Source organism: Pyxicephalus adspersus, chromosome 7 (genome assembly GCF_032062135.1).
Source record: "Pyxicephalus adspersus chromosome 7, UCB_Pads_2.0, whole genome shotgun sequence".
In the NCBI taxonomy this organism is placed as follows: Eukaryota; Metazoa; Chordata; class Amphibia; order Anura; family Pyxicephalidae; genus Pyxicephalus; species Pyxicephalus adspersus.
The window spans coordinates 38,702,279-38,726,012 of NC_092864.1; the positions used below are offsets into that span (position 1 = coordinate 38,702,279).

General features: G+C 38.7%; 1 protein-coding gene across 1 annotated transcript in view; it reads left to right on the forward strand.

The window, feature by feature from the left end:
* Positions 1–13,565, forward strand: part of LYPD6 (LY6/PLAUR domain containing 6) — a 40,444-nt gene extending 26,879 nt beyond the window's left edge. Inside the window, exons 2-6 of the mRNA XM_072418142.1 lie at positions 113–191; positions 3,805–3,972; positions 4,492–4,590; positions 11,894–12,024; positions 12,980–13,565. Of these exons, the coding sequence (XP_072274243.1) occupies positions 3,855–3,972; positions 4,492–4,590; positions 11,894–12,024; positions 12,980–13,150 (519 nt within the window). The 5' untranslated portion in view covers positions 113–191; positions 3,805–3,854 and the 3' untranslated portion in view covers positions 13,151–13,565. The remainder of the gene's footprint in view (positions 1–112; positions 192–3,804; positions 3,973–4,491; positions 4,591–11,893; positions 12,025–12,979) is intronic.
* Positions 13,566–23,734: the final 10,169 nt, after the last annotated feature.

Below are 23,734 nucleotides of genomic sequence, written 5' to 3' on the forward strand. Positions count from 1 at the left end.
TAAAATGAAATATTTCAAAAATTATCTGGCCAGCTGAGGTCCAGCAGTGAAAGGGTTAAGCCATGTAATAGGATCCAAGATAAAGAGGTTAATGAACATGTTTATGTTTCAGGTTATGAATGGATGTGCGGTGCTGGAAAATAAATGAAATACGTCTTTCCATATGGTGGGGAGGATTTTGTGCTGACTCTGTAAGTATTGCCTGCTCAGTTTTTGTATTTGCAATTCAGTTTTATTTTTTTTTTTTAATACAAGGACTTGAAATAGATAAGTAAGCAATTAATGGCAGTCAGTGTAACATTACAGTTTTCAGTGGTTTCAAATGTGTGCCAGTACATGTTAAGTTCTCTGACAATTGTTCAGCAAACAACAGAAAAGTCAAATCATTAAGATGTAAATCCATTAATGATCCATCAATTTAAATACTCTAAAAATGCAGAGTTGTTTATCTGCATATAAGATTAAAGGGAACCCATAGGAATATTTGTGAAAATCTGCATATTCAACTGTATTGTGACAACAGGTCTTTCCCCCAGGGATAGGTGTGTGTGCAGTTATATAGTTGTATTCTCGCCATGGCAGAAGGTGATGGGCTGTAAAACCGCTGTAATGGCTGACCTATCTCCTGCCTGATATCTGACAAGCATAAAACTCTCAAACAACCGTTTTTTTTAACAAATTCTTCACATCACCTTTATTATATTATTTGTTTTTAATAAGTGAGTTTATTCAGTGAGCAATACAACAAAGGAAAGAGATTAACAATAAAGAACCTAACCAAGAGGATGTTGGTGATTGGTTTATACCAGGAGTGTCCAAACTTTTTGCAAAGAGGGCCAGATTTAGTGAGGTAAAAATGTGTGGGGGCCAACCACTAACCAGGGTTATTGTGGGCGTGGTCTGCACAGGTCCCGCACAGCACACGCCCACCACGGTGATGTGAGGGATTCCCTGAGTCCGGTGTCAGTGCGGCCTCTGTGGAGGGTCCAGCACAGCACACGTGGGTCCAGCACAGCACACGCCCACTATAATGACGTAGGGGATTCCCTGTGCACACATGGGGACTCCTGTCCTTGCAAGGCGGTTGATCAACTCTAATGAAATATAAAATAGCTTTTTTGTATGCGTGTATTTTATACTGTGGTCAACAGTGCTGGCGGGCCGCATGATATTGTTTTTTTTGACAGAGGCTGCGGGCCAGTGGAAATCTGAATACGGGCCACAATTGGCCCCCGGGCCAGACTTTTAGACATGCTTGGTTTATACTGAATCATACTTATAGAAAGACCTTGGTGGACTCAATAGTCTGGATATGTAAAATGATGAGAATCCAGTGAGAGATTGCAGAATAACTGCTGCTGGCTAGGTACCTTGGTTCTGTCCTTAATCTGTAAAATAATTCAATCATATAATCATTTACCAATTCCACAATATGTTACCTATACCATCAAAGCTGTTGAACAAAACTATATTTTAGAACTTACCAATTCAGTTTCTACTATCCCCCGAGGAAGCCACATGGCAAAACACGTCGTGAAACAGATTCTTGAAAAACCCTTCTTATTTAATGAGGGGGAGTAGTGTCTACCTAGGGGACTAAACTTACACAAAACTAGGGGTACAGTAAAACATACCAAATACAATGAAAAAATACCATTACCAGGCTGCCATTGCAGAACTGGATAAGACATGCCCATTTATATGGGTCATCGGGGATTGTCAGGTGTTTATTTCAGAAGGATAGGGATCATCTGTGTACCTTTGCTGTGCACCTAGAGCAGTGTTGCTTAAACTTTAAGGTCAGTTTAGGGGACACCAATAATCTTTTTGGCTATCTGTAAGGGTGACATTCTTCTCATCGTACAGCAATATAAGAGGCATTCCTCCAACTTACCACCAATGTACTCTGAGCTATGGATAATATAGAAGGGGTTTCCTGAAGACCTGAAAGTTATTTAAGGGCTTCCTCATATTCAAAAGGTGTTGGAGAAATAATGACTTACAAAGCAGTTTTGAATGTACAATGTGGCAACCAATCAAGGTGTAGGTCAAGCACCTGACTTGTTGCCTCCTCTTTGCCTCTCTACACAGAATTAGGCCAATCAGTTCCTATAGTTTATTCATGAAGCAGTGAATCTGACATTGATTAATTGTCCTCTGGTGGAAAATCAATCACTGCCATTGAAAACATATGGACCTGGAAGATTCTCCACCCGAGCTTGTTGCTAAATGTCACATTCATTTATAAATAGATCCCTTAGCCATGACTTCTCCATGGTCACCAGTGTGTGTTTGTTTTACTTTTGGAAGAATTAATCGGCACATCCTGTGTTTTGTTAATCAGTAATTTCCCAGTACTTTGTCTCTGGGCATTAATAACTGTGGCCGTGACACCGAAGGATTACCGCTAATAAAGCATTTTCTTTTATACAAATAAACATTAGCCGTTTATGGGATTTTCTGTTTTTTCAGGACTTTTTGGGCTGATTTCATTTGGGAAAACATCCTGTGAAACGGTGCCAAGTATAACACGCGCGGCGGCTGTTGCTCAGAGATAAAGTGTTATTTCATTAGTGTTGTACATCAGTAAAGTGCTTGTTCTGTCAATGTTGCTTTTTAAGTATTTAGTGTAATATCATTTTACATCAATATCTAAATAGGCTCTGGTAAGCCCTAGCAGGTTCTGAAAAAAAAAATGGGCTGTTAACTCTTTCATGACCAGATGTTATAGATGTGTAGATTTCTAGAACACATTTAGCAGTGTCTGTTAACTTGACTATAGGCTCAGTTCACAAAGCTTAACACAAGAATAAGGATTTTAAATATTTTTTATTACAGTTAAACTGGATTGTAATCACTGATATCTTGTGTGTTTTAGCTTTGTGAATAATTTGCCTACCTCAATATTTTTTGCAGAGAAAAACAGACAGATAAAGCTATTATTTGTCATAGCTAATATTTAAAAAAAATATTGAAAGATTTAAAAGCTATTAAAGATAAAACGTAAATGTTTTTAAATGAATCTTTTTTAATACTGTAATTTTATCTGACTGTTACGGTGTTAAACAGAGGCACATTGCCATCTTCTGGATAGTGTGGTTACTGCAGGTTGTATAGATTGTAATAAAATATGATTATTATTTAGAGCAGGGGTGGCCACACTTTTTTGGCTTGGGAGCTACTTTTAAAATGACCAAGGCAAAATGATCTACCAACAATAAAAACTTGGACTTATAACTCCTGTGTGCGGTAGAGTTTATTTTGAAAGGCAGAGCTCTGAGATCTACTTGAGTTGCTTTTGCGATCTACTGGTAGATCGCGACCCACGTGTTGGGCACCCATGATATACAGTATTATGGTTGGACACCACATTCATTGGTTCTGGTCTGGACTGTTAGATTGAAACATCATGCAGAATGTTTGTATTTGCCAAATGCGGACCAGACAGTAACTTTCCTACTACATAGGGTATCATATTGACAAATATTAATATTTTGATTATAGTCAGTAAGTGTTTAAATAAAAGGAAAAATATACTTGGAGAAATAACAGACCTGTCATTAAAATACTGTTTTAGTCCCAGTCTAGATCGGTAGAGTCAGGGAGACGACCCTCTGATGTACATACCTATTTTGGGTCACTGATACAATGGTAATATGGCCATCATATCAGTGTGACAACCAAGGGGTTAGTATTTTTGGAATAGACTTTTCTGTTTTTATTAATTTTTATAAAACTAAAAATATTTCATTTGTGGCACCTGCAATCAAATTTTCATACATATCTGCTTTATTTCTACCCCAGGAATTACAATGGGCTCACTGATGGCTGCATGAATTGGACCCCATTCTGCGATGGAAAGGTGGCCAGCTCTGGCCTGGTTCCTGTTATTTTGCCACCTTGCTGATTGGTTGAATACAGTCCAATCACGAGAGTTCACTGTGCAGGATATTGTCTATCTCTACCCATCAAGTAAGACATCCCACGAGGATCTGATTACTGCATTGGAGAAAAGGACATACTGCAAAGGGGATGGGGAGGGAAAGTGGACATTGCCCTAAATAATATAAAGGTTTAGAATATTATGAAATGCAATTCCATATTTTCAGAAAAACAATTGTAGTGAGACAATCGGAAGCACCACCATTAAATATTTGTGATGAAAAATTGGAAAATTTGGATTGAAAATTGGATTTATTGTGAGCATCGTTCTTCTAACATCCCCCCTATTTATACAAACAGCTATTAAAGAGAGAGGCAGAAACAAAAAAAGAATTTTTTGTATAATGAGTATAATTTTGAGATTTTATTGTATATATTTAATTTTATGTATATATATATATATATATATATATATATATATATATATATATATATATATATATATATATTATACACTGTCATTTGTACAGCTTGCATTTCTGCATGAGAAAAAAAATCACTTTTGTGACCCATCCGAGTTTTCTGACTGTTGTGCCATTGTTTCTGTAGCAACGCCATACCCCGGGGGATTTAAATGTTTCACCTGCGAAAAGGCGAAAGACAATTATGAGTGCAATCGCTGGGCCCCTGATGTCTACTGCCCGAGAGGTAGGTGCTCCCATGCATGAAATCGCCTTCTCTAATCCTTTAATGACTGACACACAATGAATATTTTTGCCCTGGTGATAAAAGCACATTTGTTACACCCGCGAAGTGTATGACTTTAGAACACTGACTGTTTGTAACTTTGAATTTGTCATGCCCAACCCTTCCGTCCCGGACTTTCTAATCACTTCTAAAATTAAAGTTAACTCTTTTCTGGACTTGTTATTGAGTAAACTGGTAGGCGGATGGCTTGATCGGGGTGATGGGAATGGAATGTGTTTGTGCAATGTGAGTGCCAGGTTTATAATGACATCCCCTCCATTCTTCTCATACAATGCATACTGCACCCTTTATCCTGAATCAGAGGTGGACATAGGGAGGTGCAAAGTTTGCTGCTGCACAAGGGCCTCTGACCCTTATCAGCCAAGGGGGACCCCCACAAGTGCTCCAAGTCAGTCCACTGGGGGGGGGGGGTGATGGGGCCCAACACAGTTCTGCCCAGGGGCCCACTGTTGGCTACTTTCACCACTAGACTAAATAGGTGGGTAGGTGGCCCCTGTATTGTGACCCCTCTGTTTTTAGATGGTTACTGAAAAGTGCTGGGTGGTGTGGCTGGCTAAAATGGTCTGGGAAGAACACTTAAGCCATGTCCTTTTATATATATATTCTTTTAAATACCCAAGGCAAAGGCAATCCTAAGTATTTTCTTTGAACTATATAAAGCTGAACTCCAGGCAAATTTAAAATATGTTAAATACAGACTTGTGTTAATGTTTTACAAGCAGGGTAGGTACTTAAATTTGATTTGGCAATAATATCGTGCAATGTATTGTAAAGAAGAGGTCAAACTGGGAAAGGAATAGGCAGCACAAGTAGCCAATCGGTTGTAATACAGTGTAAAAGGTATTCTGATAGGAGGAGACAGCAGAAGGATAAGCATATACGTCTGCTGCTTCACCTTTCACTGTCCATTCATAGGGTGGTAAGGAGAACTGTCAGTGTTATTATGCTGTCACATATCTGTTCTCCTGCCCTGCCAGACAGAGCTCTGTTGTCTCTTCATGTGTCACTGTCTGTACTTGTCTGTAATTTGCAACCCCTATGTAATGTACAGAACTGCGTAATATGTTGGTTCTATATAAATACTGTTTATTAATATTAATAATAATAATTGAATAGGTTAAACATCTTTTATATGTATTTAAATATTATTTCAACACAAGAACAACATTTAATGTATTTCCACTGACTAGACCATGAACTCGGTGGCTGCATAAATTTACTCTGCTCAGCTGATCCAAAAAATATCCAACAAAAATCTATTATGGGTGGCACAAATTTTGCAGCATTTTGGGTTTTAATCAATGCTGTCATCCAACCTGTGCTGAATGAATGATCACAAGACAAGCTTGATATTTTACAAACCTTTGGCAGGTAAACAGATCTGGCATACGTCTATTCTCTGTGTCTGAGCTGTCTGGACGGAGTTGCCCTTTAAAGTCATCTCACTCTGATGACTGCACAGGAGACAAAACTGTCTGCAGATCTGTAGCGATGATAGAAGATGTGAAGGTGGCTGGTAGAATCTAATCAGCCATTAATCTGAGCAACTCAATATTCCAATAGCCCCTAAGAGCCTCCGATCAGATAAAACTGGCTTCCATTACTCGAGATTTCCTCCAGGGGACCAGCGGATGAACTGTAAATAGGGCCAGATACTGTTTGGTGGTATCAGTTCCTGAAATATCCTCTGTTTATATGTTTCCATCCCACGCTGGTCCGTTCGCTTGGGTGACACGCAAATAGCAGCTATGGGATTAATATTCTCATCAATTTGAATCTGCAATCAAATCCTTAATTACTCCTTATGTAGGGGGTCGTATGAAATTATTTCCAGGTCTATCACGTCTACCAACCTGCAATCATACAGAAGTACCCCTGTCCCTTGTGTATTAAATTGGTGATCAGGCTGGAACAGTCAAATCTAAATTCTCCATATCTGACAACCTTAAGCTGCATACACACTTCCAATTATAGTCGTTGGAAAGGATCTTTCACAATCCTTTCCAATGACTATGCACTGCTCGATGCATGCTGTACATACAGCACCGTTCTACTCTATGGAAAGGGAAGGGGGAGAACGACATAGCGGCACCCCACTGTGCGCTCTCCCCCTTCCCTTGTATTGCAATAGTTTGTCGCTCATTTTCCCTGAGACTAATATATTAGTCTCTCCAAGGTAAATTATCACCTAGTAATAGAAAATTCACTTAGCTTAGATTTATTCGCACAGGAATGGATGGTAAAGAGCTTCATAATAAATTACTAATCTTGGTGAAATATCCCTTGCAAGGAGATAATTCACTTTGCACATCTTAGGAAATCAACCCCAATGTCAGAAACAATCACAAAGTAATATCCAGCCTGTAAATGTATTTTTAAAATAACTTTATTACCAATTTCTCAATTTGTTGAGCTCCTGGGCGAAAAATAATATGAGTTGCAATTTGAACTTGTAAGTCCAGCCAAGATAAATGTTGCATGGCATTGTCAAAGTCTTTGCTAGCAGATGTTTACATGTATGTGATGGGTAATGGGGACATAAAAAGGCTCAGGTTAAGAGGGAGGACAGATTTAGGTAAGAGCTTGAAAATATTTCTCTTTATTCCCTGCGGGGTAGAAGTCACTCTCCCCCACCTCACCATGCTTCTTTTTCAACTTTCATTGTAAATCTTGTATAAATGATGCTGGGAAAGTACAGAGAGCACAAACTATGCACAATGTCAGAGCATGGAAATAAAACATTTTTTGTTTGAGTTTAGTCTGTTTTATGCTAAGACTAAAATATAGCCTGCAGGTAATTGTAAGGGTTTAAGGGATTTAGGAATCTTTGTGTTGTACCAATCCCCTGTGATCTTATCGCAGCATTAATGATTTACGTTCTTCTTTAGTAGCCAGGAATCCTCCAACCGATCTTCACCTAATGGACTTTTCTACAATGATGGGGCAATAATGGGGCACTAATTCATTATAGTTGAGTTGTAGGTTTTATAGGTAAATTGTTGTTTTCAATGGAAAATTCCAGTTTTGTGATTGAGTATAGGGTTTGCTACATGAGACTTCCTGATCTGATGTCTGTGTTGGATTTCCCGTCACTTTTTAAAAATGGTCACCAGGATTAAACTTGAAACCAGGATTAAACTTTTTGACTTGGAGAAAAGTGCAACATTTTACAGCATGTTCAATTGTTCTTCTAACCATTCCTATTTAACTAAATGTAGTGGTTGGCATTTGTGTTGTTGTGGGGTTGCAGCATGAAAGTTTCCGTTGTTTTTTTCCTTGTCATTGCTTTTTCTCCTCTGGATGAATAACTGCATCACCACTGCATACAAAAGGCCAACACATGCATGCAATTGCATTAACCTTTGGTGTGGTTTGCTGCCCATGGAGTTATAGCAGCACTTTGCTTTGCACCTTGATGTGGCTAACTGTGCAGTTTTGGACTGCAAGTCCTAAAGCAGAACTTTCAGTAAAAAAGACACGTATCTTTTACAGCACAGAGCCTTTGTTAGCTTCAGAATCAGAATCTACCTGGTCCTGTGCCGCCCCGGAATCTTTCTTCGTTCTGGTGCAGGGGAACTGCTTTAAAGTATCCTATTAGAGAACCTTGTTGGTGCTAAAATTTGGAACTGTCTCTTAGATTGTAAGCTCTTAAGGACAGGGTCCTCTCCTCCTCCTGTGTCACTGTCTGTATCTGTCTGTCATTTGCACCCCTATTTAATGTACAACACTGCTTAATATGTTGGTGCTATATAAATACTGTTTATTATTATTAATAATAATAATAATAATAATAATAATAATAACAACCATAATAAACTGTCGCTTCAATCGGGATATCCACTCCAGAAGAGAAATGCCTCACTGGCTGTTATGGATCAAGATTACAGCAACTGGAGGTAGCTGTCAATGTTGACCGAGATTGATTGCTACTGGATTTGAACTGCTACTGTTTGACACTTTGCTACCCTAGCCCTCTCACCTATGTGTTGAGTCGTAATAAATCCCCCAACATATGAGCTTCTGAGATTTCAAGAAATAACCCAGGGAAACTTCTCCTGCAGGGGTGAGTGCTACATATGGAATAAAAAAAAACTTAAAAATTCACTCACCATTACTTATACATGACAACATTCCCCTTCCTTTTGCTTGTATGATAGATCCCTCAAATAGGTTTTTTTCCTGCAATGACAGTTTATCAAAGAACAATTGACAGCCATAGATAAATCTCAGGATGAATTTTTTAAATCATTCAGCATGTACTGCACACAGAGCCCCTTGCTTTAGATAGCATGCTAAGTGTTCAGTTTTATAAATGAGGCCCACTTATTCACATTGTTACATCCAGGAGAGCTGTGAGCTTTAAAAATCAGCTTCATTAATCTTGATAATTGGAATTTAAACACTTTCCCGTTCAGAAAAAATGCCGTTAGAAGTAATCTCCTCTTCTTCTGGATGGCTGACATTGCATGTGATTTATGCACTACCTGCTGCATATCAATCGTCGCCTCACCTGACGTCCGCAGCTAGCGAGAAGGAGACGTTTCAGCGTGTCCTCGCAGTTTTCTTTACTCCCAGGTAGAAAGAGGCCCTTTCCATTGTCAGGGTGTATTTGCCAAACATCAGTGTCCTCTACCCATGATGTAGTGTGTCTGGAAACCACACTCAGCAATTAATCAGCGTACAATAGCCGTCCCTTCACAGGGGATTACAGTTGTAGCTTATGATGTTGCTCAGATGTTTCAATGTAGATAAACCTGACAGCACATTAGGGAACTGGGGAGAGGTGAGTGGGAAAAGCAAGATACTTCCTATCTTGCTAATGAAACCATCCAAGTCAGTTCTGCATAGCGGCCCACTGTTGGCCATGCCATGGCCACTGTCAAAGAGTAACTTAGTTTTACAGATTGGAAGAAACTTTGCTTGCCTATTCTGTAAAAACAACCTACATGCAGATAATACATCAGAGGTGTTTAGCAGGGTTCAGGTCAGGGCTTTTTGTAGGCCACTCAAGTTCCTTCTCACCGAAACCATCCTACCACGTTTTTAAGGTTTTGGCCTTTTGCACCAGGACACAGTCATGCTGGAACAGAAAGGGTTTTCTTCAAGCTATTCCCATAAGGCTGGAGAACACAGATTACTGAAATATCTTTATCTGTTGTAGCATTACCATTACCCTTTCCTGAAAAAAAAATAAAATTGATATATATGGAGAGCTAATCATGTATGTTTGGCCTTTGGTAATAGATGTATTAATCATATGTTGACAATCTTTTCTCTATATCAATGTTTCTCTTTTTAACACGAGGGAACCCTAATAAATAACTTTTGGGTCTTCAAGGAACCTGCACTATAATAACTATATTCATAGCTCACAATACATTAGTGTGGTGGTCAGTAGGAAGAATGTCTCTTACATTGTTGGCCATTGGGAAGAATATCACCCTTACAGAGAGTCAAAATGATCATTGGTATCTGTCAAACTGACTTGAGAGGCACAAATTGTTTATTGTTCAAGGAACCCCCAGCAACCCCTGGAGAAATCCTGGGGTTCCAAGGAACCTTGATTGGGAAACACTGCTCTATATAGTAAAATCTGCACTAGGAGATCCAGGGAAGTAATACATATTGAGTCATAAGCAACTCTGGGCTTCGCTATTACATTTTTACTGCTTTCTCTGGTGCTCCTTCTGTTCCATATGAGCATGTTATGGCTTAGTGCCTGCCGGCAACATCTCCTGGTGGGTATACAGTATATTCCTGTACTAGGGATTCACTACAGCAAACCACAAAGCTCTATATCCGGCACAAGAACTTAATATGGCTCATTGCACCCACACAGTTCCTGCACAAAAGTGCTTTGGGAATTTTTTCTTCAATCCAGATCTGCTCAGCTAGACCGTAGACTTCTCCTGGTTGCATCTTATCTCATGTCTAATATCTGATTCTGTTTCATCGGTGTTAATTACAACTCCTATGTCTTGATCCTCTGAACAGTTCTACATATATTTCTTATTAACCTTGCTGTTACTGAACTTTATGGTTTGGCACTTAAGGGCCATGAATCCAAGTTCAAAGCCTTTTTGTAAATGTGGAGGCCATGCAACTCGGCGTCATAGTAAGAGCCTATGTCTGCCACTGGCAACATAGAATATTCACACTTACCAGCAACATCATTGTTCATCAATTTCTTGCTGTTGATACACCCTAACAATTAAATATACCACCCAATGTCACATGGCCCTTAAGAAGGGCCCTTGGTTCTCCATCAGTGAAATAATTCAGTGGGAACATATTCAGTTATTTACATTATACATTTCATTTCAGCGAAATTATTAATCTCTGTCTTGCTAATCACTTATCGAGCTTGGGCATTGCCAGAATCCTGACAATCTTGTTCTTTCCTTGCTCAATATTTTGTTTCTGTATGAGCGCTGCTTTTGTGTAGGTGGAGGGCAGATGAGAGATGGGTCAGACAGCTTGTAATAACTGAACCTCTGCCGGCTGAATGTTAGTTTGTAGAAAGCTCCTGTTGTTTTGTTTCAGGGTGGGTTGAGATCGCTGAATGATAATGACATTGAGATTTGTTTGTGGGGTTAGGCATAACTCCTCTGAGAGAGGCTTCCAGGTTATGAGAATAAATATCACAGTCTTTACATATACTCATATCATGGGTTCTGAAAATGGGATGGGATGTGAAAGAAAAACTCAAGGCTAAAGGGAATTGCAGGTAAAATATCAAACAGAATTACAACATGGTGTATTTATAATAATATATAAAAGTTTTATAAAACTTGGATAAAAGTTTAAAAAACAGATCCTTTATTGTAAGCAGTGAAACCTTTAACTTCCTCTAATTGCAATAAAATGCACACCTGGATGTATTTTGCAATAAATTAATTGTATTAATTGCAATAAAATGTACACAGCTTATTTTTTTTAAAATATTTGATAGACATTTTAAAGTTTTTATTATGTTCATTTTCAGTGAAAATAAATTAGAAGAATTTATTTATAATGCAGTAAATCAAACATTTAGGACATATTCTTCAGGTCCATGTGTTTTCATGTGATTGATTCTCCATCAAAAAGTCAAATATCAAAATAATTGCTTTAGAATTGTACTTTTTAGAAATGATTTGCAATTTTCATGCAACAATTGTATATGTTCATGTGTTATCAATTATTATATAACTTCAGTGCATGTTTTAATATTTGTATTTTTATGATTTTGTCTTTCTACTAGATACACGATACTGTCATTCTCACCATGTCATGGACGCTACGGGGGAAAGTTTGTCGGTGACCAAACGTTGTGTGTCACTGGAGCACTGCCTGAGCACAGGATGTAGAGACAGCGGGAAGCATGGTCACAAGGTACCGATCTATATCTGTATATTGATCCTTATTATCCTAATAAAAGATTGGCTTATTGTTCCAGGAATTGACATTTCTAATAAATAGGATACAGAAGGACTCTTACGGCTTTTAAAAATGGATTATATGTGTGTGTGTGTGCCTGTGTGCAAATATATATATATCTTTTATCTTATTTTTTTTCTTTATTTGTTCTTTTTCATGAGATTAGCCTTCACTTCCTCTCCCAAAGACACAAGAGTAAGTGAGATCAGTCATTGAAGCTTGGCATTAATATTTCTTCCTCTTTCCCTAATGAAGTACATTATATGACAAAATATTTATTAACCTCATAAAATACAGCAATATGGGTTTTTTGTGACCATTTGTAAATTTGGAGCTGCCTAACCAGATTTATTGTAATTCCCCCTTTCGTTCTTATAAAGAAAGACCAAACACAGTGTTTTGTGCCCAATGCCTCCCAATTACAAGGGTCTTAAGCAATAAAAACCTTATTGGAAATTTAACTTTCTTACCCCACCCTTTTATCATTATTATGTATTTAAATAGCACCAGCATATCGCATACAATTTCATTGCTTTTATAGATAACATGATATTTGGCATTTGTTTAAAAAAAAAAACATCAATTATTCAAATAATATTTATTAATGACAAAGGTAACCCAAGGTACTATGGGCTATCTAAAAAGATGTCTGGCTGCTTTCATGCTGCCTTTAGTAGTAGGTAGTCACATTTAACTTGACTTGTTTTTGTAATGTTGAAGATGTTTTGCAGCCTATCCAAGGTGCTTCATAAGCTTCATCGTGCTGATTTTGTCTGTAAGGGGTGTAAGGGGTGTCAGTGACATAACTTACATCTGTAGATGTCTACTTGAGCTTTTGGGTTCTGTAAACAGCATTTTGTTACAACAAAATTAACAATAGCCATATTCTTTCCTCTGCTTGTTCCTGCAGGTGTGCACATCATGCTGTGAGGGAAATATCTGCAACATGGCTCTGCCTAGGAATGAGACAGACGCCATCTTTACCACCACTTCCCCGCTCAATGGCTCACAGAGACATTGCATACAAGGCCTCCTCCTCCTCCTAGGCCTTCTATACCCCCTCTGGCTATTCCTAACATAGAACCCTCAAGAAGGGCCGCACGGATGGTCAGATATGTGTACCGTGTACATAGGAGTTATTTATGATTGTAATGGACGCTGTATATTTTGTATATCGTTATTTTTATATTGTTCCATGGAATTGTATTTTCTAATTATTTTAAATAATTTTATATGGAGAACGTTTACTAATACATGAGACAAACCAAGCATTTACTGTGCAGATCCACATTTATAAAAAATAACATTACATAGCTGGAATTCTGGACTATCTGGTACCTATTGTGGAGCATTAAATAACTTTACATCTTGTAGAAAGGATGGTCGGGAATATTGCACTTGTCCATTTATATGCTTTACCCCTTTATATAATGAAATTGCCCACAGCAATCAGATTCTAGCTGTAGGTTTCACGCTAATTTTTGGTAGCAACATCACTATTTGCATGATTGGTGACATTGCAGCCCCCATATGTGGCATGATTGGTGGCATTGCAGCCCTCATATGTGGCATGATTGGTGGCATTGCAGCCCCCATATGTAGCATGATTGGTGACATTGCAGCCTCTTAGTTGGTGGCGGGCCAATGAATTTATAAGCTGCAAGGAATACAAAAATGTAAAGAAAATCACCAAAGATTTCCATCTCTGTTCATAAATCCTCTTCATAAGTTTTTGTATGGAGTGCCAAACTGAATTAAAACAGGTCTACCCAAAACTGATACAAGTAAAATGTATTCTGCCATCATCCATATACACTTTAAATGTTACTATTAATGTGCGTGTTAGGCTTTATGGCTCTCATTGAAGTTTAAGTGTTCACTGAGGCTAATGCATCCATTGTGTTAGTTTTGGTGCACACAGGATCGGGTGTGTAGGAATTTTTGTTTTATGTACTTTCTGGGCAATTGCCCTTCCCACATGCACCTCATTCTTGTATAACATCATAAAGAACGTTTCCCTACCAGATGCTCCAAACCAATGATAGCAAGATAATGAGGATCAGCACTCTGGTATCACTCCGGCTTTATTTAACCACTGACAGAACGCCAGACGCCTTCTACATGTTTTGGGCTACATGTCCTGAATCAGAGCCACCCCTGTGCACCTCCCTTACAACTTGATTGAGCTGTTTGATATTTTCTCTTTTTTGATACAGATTCCTCTGACACACAGGGAGAGGTCACGTCAATTATTTTTTAATTACGAAGGTTTGCAGGTTTTAAGTGAACCATCGTTGTCATGGAACGCCTGTTATTATAGCAAAATATTTTTTACTGTTGCTTTGATGCCTCCTTAGTTGGATTACAACCCCATTTTTATACCATATTTCTGTTTTATGTTCAATTGTGAGAGGAATGAAGACACAGTTATAATTCCACATGAATTTGCACAAAAAGAAGTAAACTGATAACAAAAGCACATTGTAAACCACAGAGCATTCATATTTGTGTGAGAACATATACCACTGTATAGGATATAATAATACGTTAAAAACACTTGTTATCACAAGTAGACAGATTTGGGGCCAGGCTTAAAGCACAACTATAGGTAAATAGTAAAAATCTGTATGAAATACCTGCATAGCTATTAAATGTAATTTATTATTAATTAAATACCTCCTGCTAAGTCCTATTGTAATGCTATCAGGTTATACAGGGGCATCGAAATATATGCAGCGGAAGAATGTTTATGGTAGCATCACTGCTGATAACTCTCATTCTTGTTTTAGACAAAATATGGACAAATATGCAATAAGGGCCCCAAATGCACAGCATTGCAGCTCCATGTACTTCTTGCCATTCTGACAACTGACCCTGGAGAGGGTAGGGACCTTGGGATATACTTCTGTTTGGCCGACCCTAAAACCAGCCCTGCTTTCTGCAAATCATACCAGGACATCAGCTTGGGCCAGGAGGAATGATCCTAGGGGCAGGGTACTGAATTGGATTATTCTTCCTAGCTCTGGCAGTATGAAGAGTTTAGGGACCCCTGTGATGACAGCGTAGGGGCAAAAATAAGGATTACAAGTCTCTTAGAGGAAACCAAGTAAAAAAAAAAAAAAAACACCACGGGATGCAGCTGCATGGGGACTGACAACAAGCAACTTTAGCAATCATTCACAAACCAGACCATTTCTTTTTAAAATCTGGGTATTTTTACTTGTTGATGACAACTTGTAACATTTGTGCACTTAATAGTTTTTACCCATTAACATGGTTAATGAATCTTTGTAGTTACACAGCTCAGTGATGCCCGACCACTCCAAATATCTGTTTTCTGCAGGCAGCTATTAACTTCACCTAATGGATTCTGGAGGATTAGGCAGAACGTGTAAGGTTTCTGATTTATAAAATTGTTAAAGTGAATTCGTTTTGGGTGGGCACTGAGTTAGGCTGTGTACACGGGGGAAAATTTTCACTTCTGATCCCATGAAACATTCAAATCTGATTTTTCAGTCCTTAGTCGGAGCCATCAGATATGTAGGTACACAAGTCATGCAAGCAATTAATTAACATGGTCAGAATTCTATTCACTTTTTAAACAATCGGAAGGGCAGAATATTGAACATGTGTATGCTGTGTTTTTGGACTTCCATCTGATCAATTAGCAATTGGACTGGTTGGTGGAGCACAATAGTCAGAAAATCTGCTTGTAAGGTCTTGGTCGTTACCTAATGGATACTTACAGCTTTTGGAGACTCCATTGGTGATACCACCTAACAGTGATTTGTATCTCTGTAATGTAAAATGTTAAAGTGGAACAACAGTTCACCAGTGCTAATGGCACCACAGCATTGTTTCTAATTGTGTTCTGACTGCTGTGCATCAACAAATAAAAACTGATCATGCATTTGTATTAAAGCATTGCATGGTATAGGAGTTGTGGTCCCTGTACAACATGGCTGTGTAGCAAGCTACTCTAGTCATTGCATTGGGATGTTATTCTAAATAATGAAACTGCACCCACCCACTGCAATGTACCCACCTACCGTGGCTTCAAAATGTAACACAGACCCTTCTCTTCTGTATCTGATATAAATTGTTGCTCTCATATCAACAATATGTGAATTATAAATGGACTGTGCCAGAAATACATTGTAGATATATAAACTGTAATACAGTTTTATTGTTCACTTGATGTACAAACATATTTATTTGTTTAAACGTGTATATATTGTAAAGCTTTATATTCTTGTTATATTTCTCATATATAAACTAGCTGCTGCAATGTAAATGATAGAATAAACAGCCTTTTTATTTTAAAATAAGTCTTTTTTAATTTATTTTGTTGTTTATATGTGAATGGGACCAGCATTCTGGACTTCTGGTTAGTTGAGGACTAAATTGGCAGCTTTGCGGCAGTGTTCTACTGCATGTATGTTGCCCTAAGGCAGCTTGTTTCATTTAAATGGGATGCCAATGCATATCAACAGACCTAAAAGAAAACTAACTTCACATTTTAACTCTGTGGTGCTCTGCAGCTGGATCATTTAGAACCCAATGTGCTTGTACATTGGGGTGCCACTTTACTAACTTCTATACAAGTGTATTGGAGCCTCAGCAGAGGTACCTCTAAGTGCCCTAATGTGTCTACAACTGTTCTAGGGCTATATTACATATTGTGACAGAGTGTCCCTAAAATGTCGGAGAAAGGGTATGAAAGGCTCAAGGGAAAGAATGTGTTAATAGGTTTATATAGGCTTTTAGAAAAGAAACCAGGTTCTTTAGGGCCCTGGAGCTGGCCAAGGGAAGTGAAGGGTGGGTTCCCTGGCCCAACCCAAATCAGAGCTGGGGTTATTGCACCTGCACTCAGGTACATGAGGGAGAGGTGACCAGTCAGAGGCTGGAGTGAGCAGTTAGAGGCTGTAGGGCAGCCAGAGGGTTCCAGAATGAGAGGAAGTCTGTTCCAGGCTGTGAAGAGAGCCAGAATCTGGGTGAAGGGAGCCAGGGTGGGTTCCAGGCTGCATGAGAGGAGACAGAGCTCCAGGAAAGCCAGCAGGCAAACAAAACTTGAACTGTGAGTGAAACAGTGTTGATATTGAGTGTTAGATAGACAGGGCACCCAGTGAGGTAGCTAGATGCCCAGCCGGGCCACTGGGTTTATTGTTTTTACTTTAAAGTGCTGGAGAGTGTGCTGTCACACTTGGCTAAAGAAATAAACCTGCTGTTATTTTGGACATTTGGTGTCTGCTGCCTATTATCTGCCCTGTAAGCATCCCGTTACCACGATATCTTTTAATTCAGATCAGGCTCACTTTCAATGGCCCTTTTAGCTGTCCTGTATGCTCAATTCATGAAACCGGTGATTCATGTAAACAGGCCCCAGAAAGTCATGCAGAAACTGAATTTTTTTTCCACAAAGGGGAAGATCAAGGTCTTTTCATGGTCACAGAGAACCAGAATTACCACTTTGGCTTTAGATGTGTAACAGTAAGTGACAGCCTAATGACTGCAACAGGAAAGCTACCTATTATTGGATTAATGGGAGTCTGGGGTTGTTCAGAGGATATGAAAGTTCCTGTTTATTGAAGTGTTGTATATACTCGTATATAGGGTACAGCTCTGGTACATTATTTGACTACCTGAATGAAGCTGATATATGGCTAAAATTTTGTGAAAACCTGGCCATTGCACATGTGAGATTATTGGATATCCTATTCTAAATCCATAGGTATTAGCATAGAGCTGCCCCCCTCCTTAACAATATTTCACTCCATTCTCCATTGTTCCAAAAGATTTTGGAAGGTATTTTTGACCATATTCGTTGAACTGAAAGACTATGTATGAGTCAGGTATTGATGTAGGATTAGAATGTTTGCTCATAATCTGCATTTCAATTCACCCCAGAGGTGTCCAGTAAGGTTGAGGTCAGGGTTCTGTGAAAGTCACTCGAGTTCCACCATATCCAACCCATCAAACCATGAATTTGTTGCAAGTTCTTGTTTTTGTATTCTGTAGCATGCACAGTGTTTTACACTGGAAACACCTGGATTTATTTATTGGAGACTATCAAAATCATTTGAGCCATCAAGTATAGCTGCAGTGATCAGATCTGCCTGCATGGTAAAATTGCCTTGTTTCCGGTAATGCAGTGGTCAGGGAACATTGCTGATCCATGTGAATTGCGGATGATTGGTTTGGTATTGATCAGCTTTTTGCCATTTCACAGAATGAGGGAAACCGTATTGTACAGAATTGTACTGACTGACCTTACCTGCTGTGTAAAGCTCACAACACGGTACAATCTCCTTTCCAATCATGTGTGGCTTTACCATGCATTACAGTACATCACAACGTACCTCCTCTGTATGGTATTGCCATCTATTGGTAATAGCACACAACCTATTGTACAGAAGTTCCCAAAACGTAATGTAGTCCATTACAAAGCATATATAATTAATTTTGGGTTGCTGCTGTGCTAGGAAAAATTGGAAGAAATGGGAAAAAGAACATTTTGTAACCCATGTGTGTTGGCATCCCTTTTTATAATGACTTGGCTGCCATGATTCCATGGACCATAACGCACATTAACTTGGGTGCATTTACCTAATGCTTAGGTGTGAATGGGCCCCTAGATCCACCAAAACAAATATGGTAAGTGCCTGTATGATTGTTTATGAATTGTATAGAGATTGTTGGATTATAGCTTGTATAGTGGTCTGCAGGCAAAAGACTCAGTATTCCTGTATAACAAACTTTGGTGATCGTACTGTTTCCCAGAAAATAAGACAGTGCCTTATATTATGTTTTGCTCAAAAAAAAATCACTAGGGCTTATTTTTAACAATTGACATTTATTTTTGAACAAAAAAAACAACATTTATTCAAATACAGTCATCCCATCTTTTTCAGGAACATCATCATAACTCTCTAAACCTTGAATTCCATCTTGAATTTCTTGTGACTCCATTTCCTTTAGAACCATTGGCCCCAATTTCTCATGTCTACCAATAGTACTTTCCTTAAATGAGCACCTCTTGTCCATGTATTTATACATATTGTAGTTTATTTTCGGGGAAGGGCTTATATTTCGCGCATCTTCTAAAAAACAGAAAAATCATGCTAGGGCTTATTTTATAGATTAGATAGATTTATAGATTATTTTTAGGGAAACAGGGTATGCAGCAATGGGTATGCAGTCTGTTCTTCCAATGCAGAAGAGACTCAGACAGAAAATAACCAAATCAGAATAGTAATGGAAGGAGAAACTGATTTATTCTGTACAAAAAGTCACGTGAATACACAGCTTCCAAGCAAAGGTGTAGAAGCAACAATGATTGGAACCACAGACGGCATGGGCCCAGGAGCAAATACACCCCCTGCAAGGGGCTGTAGCCATGCAATAGTTAAGTGGTTACAAAACAGAGTCAGATATACAGTTCCCAGTAGATGTAAGGGGATGGTTTACATGGCATGGATGCATCAAAAACTGAAAACGACGCCACTGAAATCTTACATCTAATCTAACGAAAGACATTCAACAGCTGAAGGGGCATGCAACTATGGATGAATTTAGGAGATTGCTAAAAAATCCTTAGCTAAATGATAAAAAAATAGCCTATATGCTTGTGAAAATTATGTTCAGTTTATCTTGTGTACCTTCTTTCTTTTTTTTAATATGAAATATATTCATAATATGAAATATTATGTAAGAACTGCTTTACCGTCGCCTTCCCAAACTGTGTAACGGTACCCAACCCCTTGCCATACATCATGTTTCTGTCTTCTGCTACCCCTATTTAATGTAGAGTACTGCGTAATATGTTGGCGCTATATAAATATTAAATATTAATGCTGGGAGTGCTGCATTATGGGAACAACACTTATTTTTCTGCTTTCTTAGTTACATATTATTAGTTTGGCCACACATAGGAATAAACATTGTATTACAAGAATGGAGAGTGGATGAAAAGGAGCTTACGGTGCCATCTGCTGACTGTTAATTTAAAATGTGGATATGTATAAAAAATATTTATCACTTTTAAATATAATAAAGTACAAAATAATAATACGAAAAAAACGATCTATCTATATATTTATATATATATATATATATATATATATATATATGAAACATTCTCTTTAAGGGCATCAGAGATCCAGGCGGAACTGTTGGTATAAATCTTTGATTCAATAAACAATATCACCAAAAAATTTCCTCACTTAGAGGAGCTCAGTGTAATCATCCTTTAAGTGGAGAATTAAACTCGATTGATGGGAGAAGAAACGCTGCAAACAACTTAACAGTTTCCGCTATCTATGATGTTTATATTATGGAATGATCCATGGCGGGGCTCAGCTTCTCCAGACACAGCACAGATCCTTTATTCTATTCTTCTATAATCACCATTCAATCATACAGGAATGTTTATCCCTTTTAAGTTTCAGTTTACGTTTGTTACACAGAAACCATTTAGGTTGTATTTTAAATTTGTCCTTTTGTAAGCATAAGAAAGTTTATGTAAACTAAATCATGTATTAACAAAAGTCATATTTATATTTTTAAATTTGCAATTCCCATAAAAATAATACATGGTGATTCTGTCATAAAAAAGACCAAAGGAGATCAGCAGCATAATGGTGCAACAATGAATAAAAATGGAAAGAGCTGCTTGGTGGGCAGCTATTTGTATAGGCAGATGGGCAGATTTTTATTTAATTAAAATAAAAAAGGCACATTTTTATTCAATGCAGTGTTTTAGGAACTTAATGTCTATGTATTTAACTAATATTTTGGATCAGTTGTTTTTCTAAAAAAAAAATTATTATTAATATTACACGGTATTATTTATAGAACCAACATATTACGCAATGCTCTACAAAGTCCATAGTCATGTCACTAACTGTTCCTCAAAGGAGCTCACGATCTATAGACCCTACCATAGTCATATGTCATTACAACAGTCTAGGGTCCATTTTTTGGGGAAAGGACAACTAACCTAACTGCATGTTTTAGGAATGTGGGAGGAAACCAGAGTACCCATAGGAAACTCATGCAAACATGGGGAGAACCTGCAAACTCCATGCAGATAGTGTTCTAGCTGAGACTTGAACCTGGGACCAAGCACTGCAAAGGCCAGAGTGCTAACCTACGAGCCACTGCGCTGCCCCTATTATTTACAATTTACCACAATTGCACACATGCACATGTAAAAGTATCTCCAGACTTTAGTGCATGTGATGCATACTTTGCTGTGCAGTAAGGAAGTCTAGCACAGACAAGAACTCATGAATGTAAAAATATCTATACAATTTTTTTTTTGAATTGCGAAAAACGACACCACGCAGAAACATTTATTTTCTAGGTTTAGGGATAAACCCTCTAGAGTGTCCCAGTTTTATCTGATCCTAAAGCTTCTGAACCATTATTTTATTTATAACAGTTGACAGGCAATAAAACACATGAAAAAAGAGCCATTTGCTAGGTGTGAAATTCTGACTTCAGCCCAAAGTTTTCCTAGAAGCCCCAGTATCATGCAGACTCAGAACTTCACAAACTAATAGAATGAACTGAATGAAATGCAAAAAATGGCATGCGACAAACAGATGACCCCGGGGTCCGCAGACCCCCCTCCCCCCGTGTTTTTAAAAAAAAAAAGCTCAACGCATGAACAAATAATTTGCACAGGTGTTTATCAGTGTGGGTTAGCTATTTTGTGTATTTGCTTGTTACATAAAGATTCATTTTTCACATGTAATGAATTTGTGCAGGTAGGAATGTCACCTTTGACCTACCATAGCTCTTGTTTTTGACACCTTGTTAATGGACCCTGTCAGCCCAACTCCCCTCCCTGCAGCACTGCCTCCGGCCCAACATATATTGCTAATGTTCTGACAAATATCTTTTTTATTGTCTGAATCCCATTCTTCACTGTCCTGCACTGCAGCCTGGAAGGAAACACACTTTACACAATCGTATACAGTGTACTCCCACTCAGCCTGCACTCAGCAAACACTGTACAAAAAGTGCTCAATTACCAGAAGTGCAAGCATACTTACAGCACTTTATACACTGCCTGCACGAAAAAGGCTTTTAAGTCTTTGGGGACAGTGTTATGATCTGGGGTGCCTGTGGGGGCAGTGTTATGATCTGGGGTGCCTGTGGGGGCAGTGCAGTGTTATGATCTGGGGTGCCTGTGGGGGCAGTGTTATGATCTGGGGTGCCTGTGGGGGCAGTGCTAGGATCTGGGGTGCCTGTGGGGGCATTGGTATTATCTTTGGTGCCTGTGGAGGCAGTGTTAGGATCTGGGGTTCCTGTGGGGGCGGTGTTATGATCTGGGGTGCCTGTGGGGGCGGTGTTATGATCTGGGGTGGCTGTGGGGGGAGTGTTATGATCTGGGGTGCATGTGGGGGCAGTGCTAGCATCTGGGGTGCCTGTGGGGGCAGTGTTATGATCTGGGGTGCATGTGGGGGCAAGTGTTAGGATCTGGAGTGCCAGTGGGGGCAGTGTTTGCTGGAGATAACTTTACACATCAGTCCAACTCTCCCATCAGTCATAGATGATCTTAGGGAAAAACAAATGCAATGGATGGAAATAAATATTGTGAAAATGTATAAGCTTATAAAATGATAGCACAATAAATGCATTTCATAATCAAAACCAATGAAACTAGGGAATTTTTTAAACCCGCCATACTCACCTGCCCCCCTTGCCAGCATATTCTTCCTTCTCTTTCCCCTTGCGTACCTTAGCCATTTGATTGGACCGGCATCTGGAATGGCTCAGTCCTGGCAAGCTAAGGGGAAGATGGATTGCTGGGTATGCTGCAATCATGTGCAGCTTTCTTTCCAAGCCTGTGAATGGATAGTGGAAGAGCAGCAACATGGTGACGAGGTCATCCCTGTGTTCTCCTTTCTTATCATTCATTTACCTGTGCAATGCAAATGGCTGATTGGATTGCAATGCCACCCTATCCTCTCTCAGCCTGAATTCTGCTGTACAGGGATTACAGAAGAGTAATGTGAATTTGGAATTAGGTGATATTAAAAAATACAAATTAGGCAAATTGGATATATTGATATACGGTAGATCTGTTACCATTCGAAGGGGTCGCCCATATCCAACTGATACTCAACTAGCCTGCACTTCCCATTTCCTTCTTCCTCCAGCACAACTAAGTATGCAGAGGCATGAGACATCACCCTATGTGACAATTCTGGGATCTAAGAAAAGGATTTAAATGTTTCAAATCACATGGAATCTCTACAACAACATATATTAGGTTTAGGTCTATATTACGGTAAATCTTTTCCTGCACCTTATTAGTAACGGTCAGAAGTATGGACACAAATCAAATGATTGTACAATAAAAAAAGAATGTGAGGTTAGATGTGATCACATGGGGCTTACACATATGGAAATCACTAGGGGTATCTAATGGTTGTGATTCCGATACAATAATAGGAAGAAACATTATTGGGTCAGGAACACTTTCTCCTGGAAAGGTGACAAACATACAGCTAATTACTCAGATTTAAATAGATTTGCATAATTCCACAGTCCAGTTACTACACTGATTAGTATTCAGTGATAGTAGTGTTGGAAGAACCAATTTCAAAGGTGGAAAAATTTTGCTTTTCCAGATTTAACCCCTGATGGTAAAAAG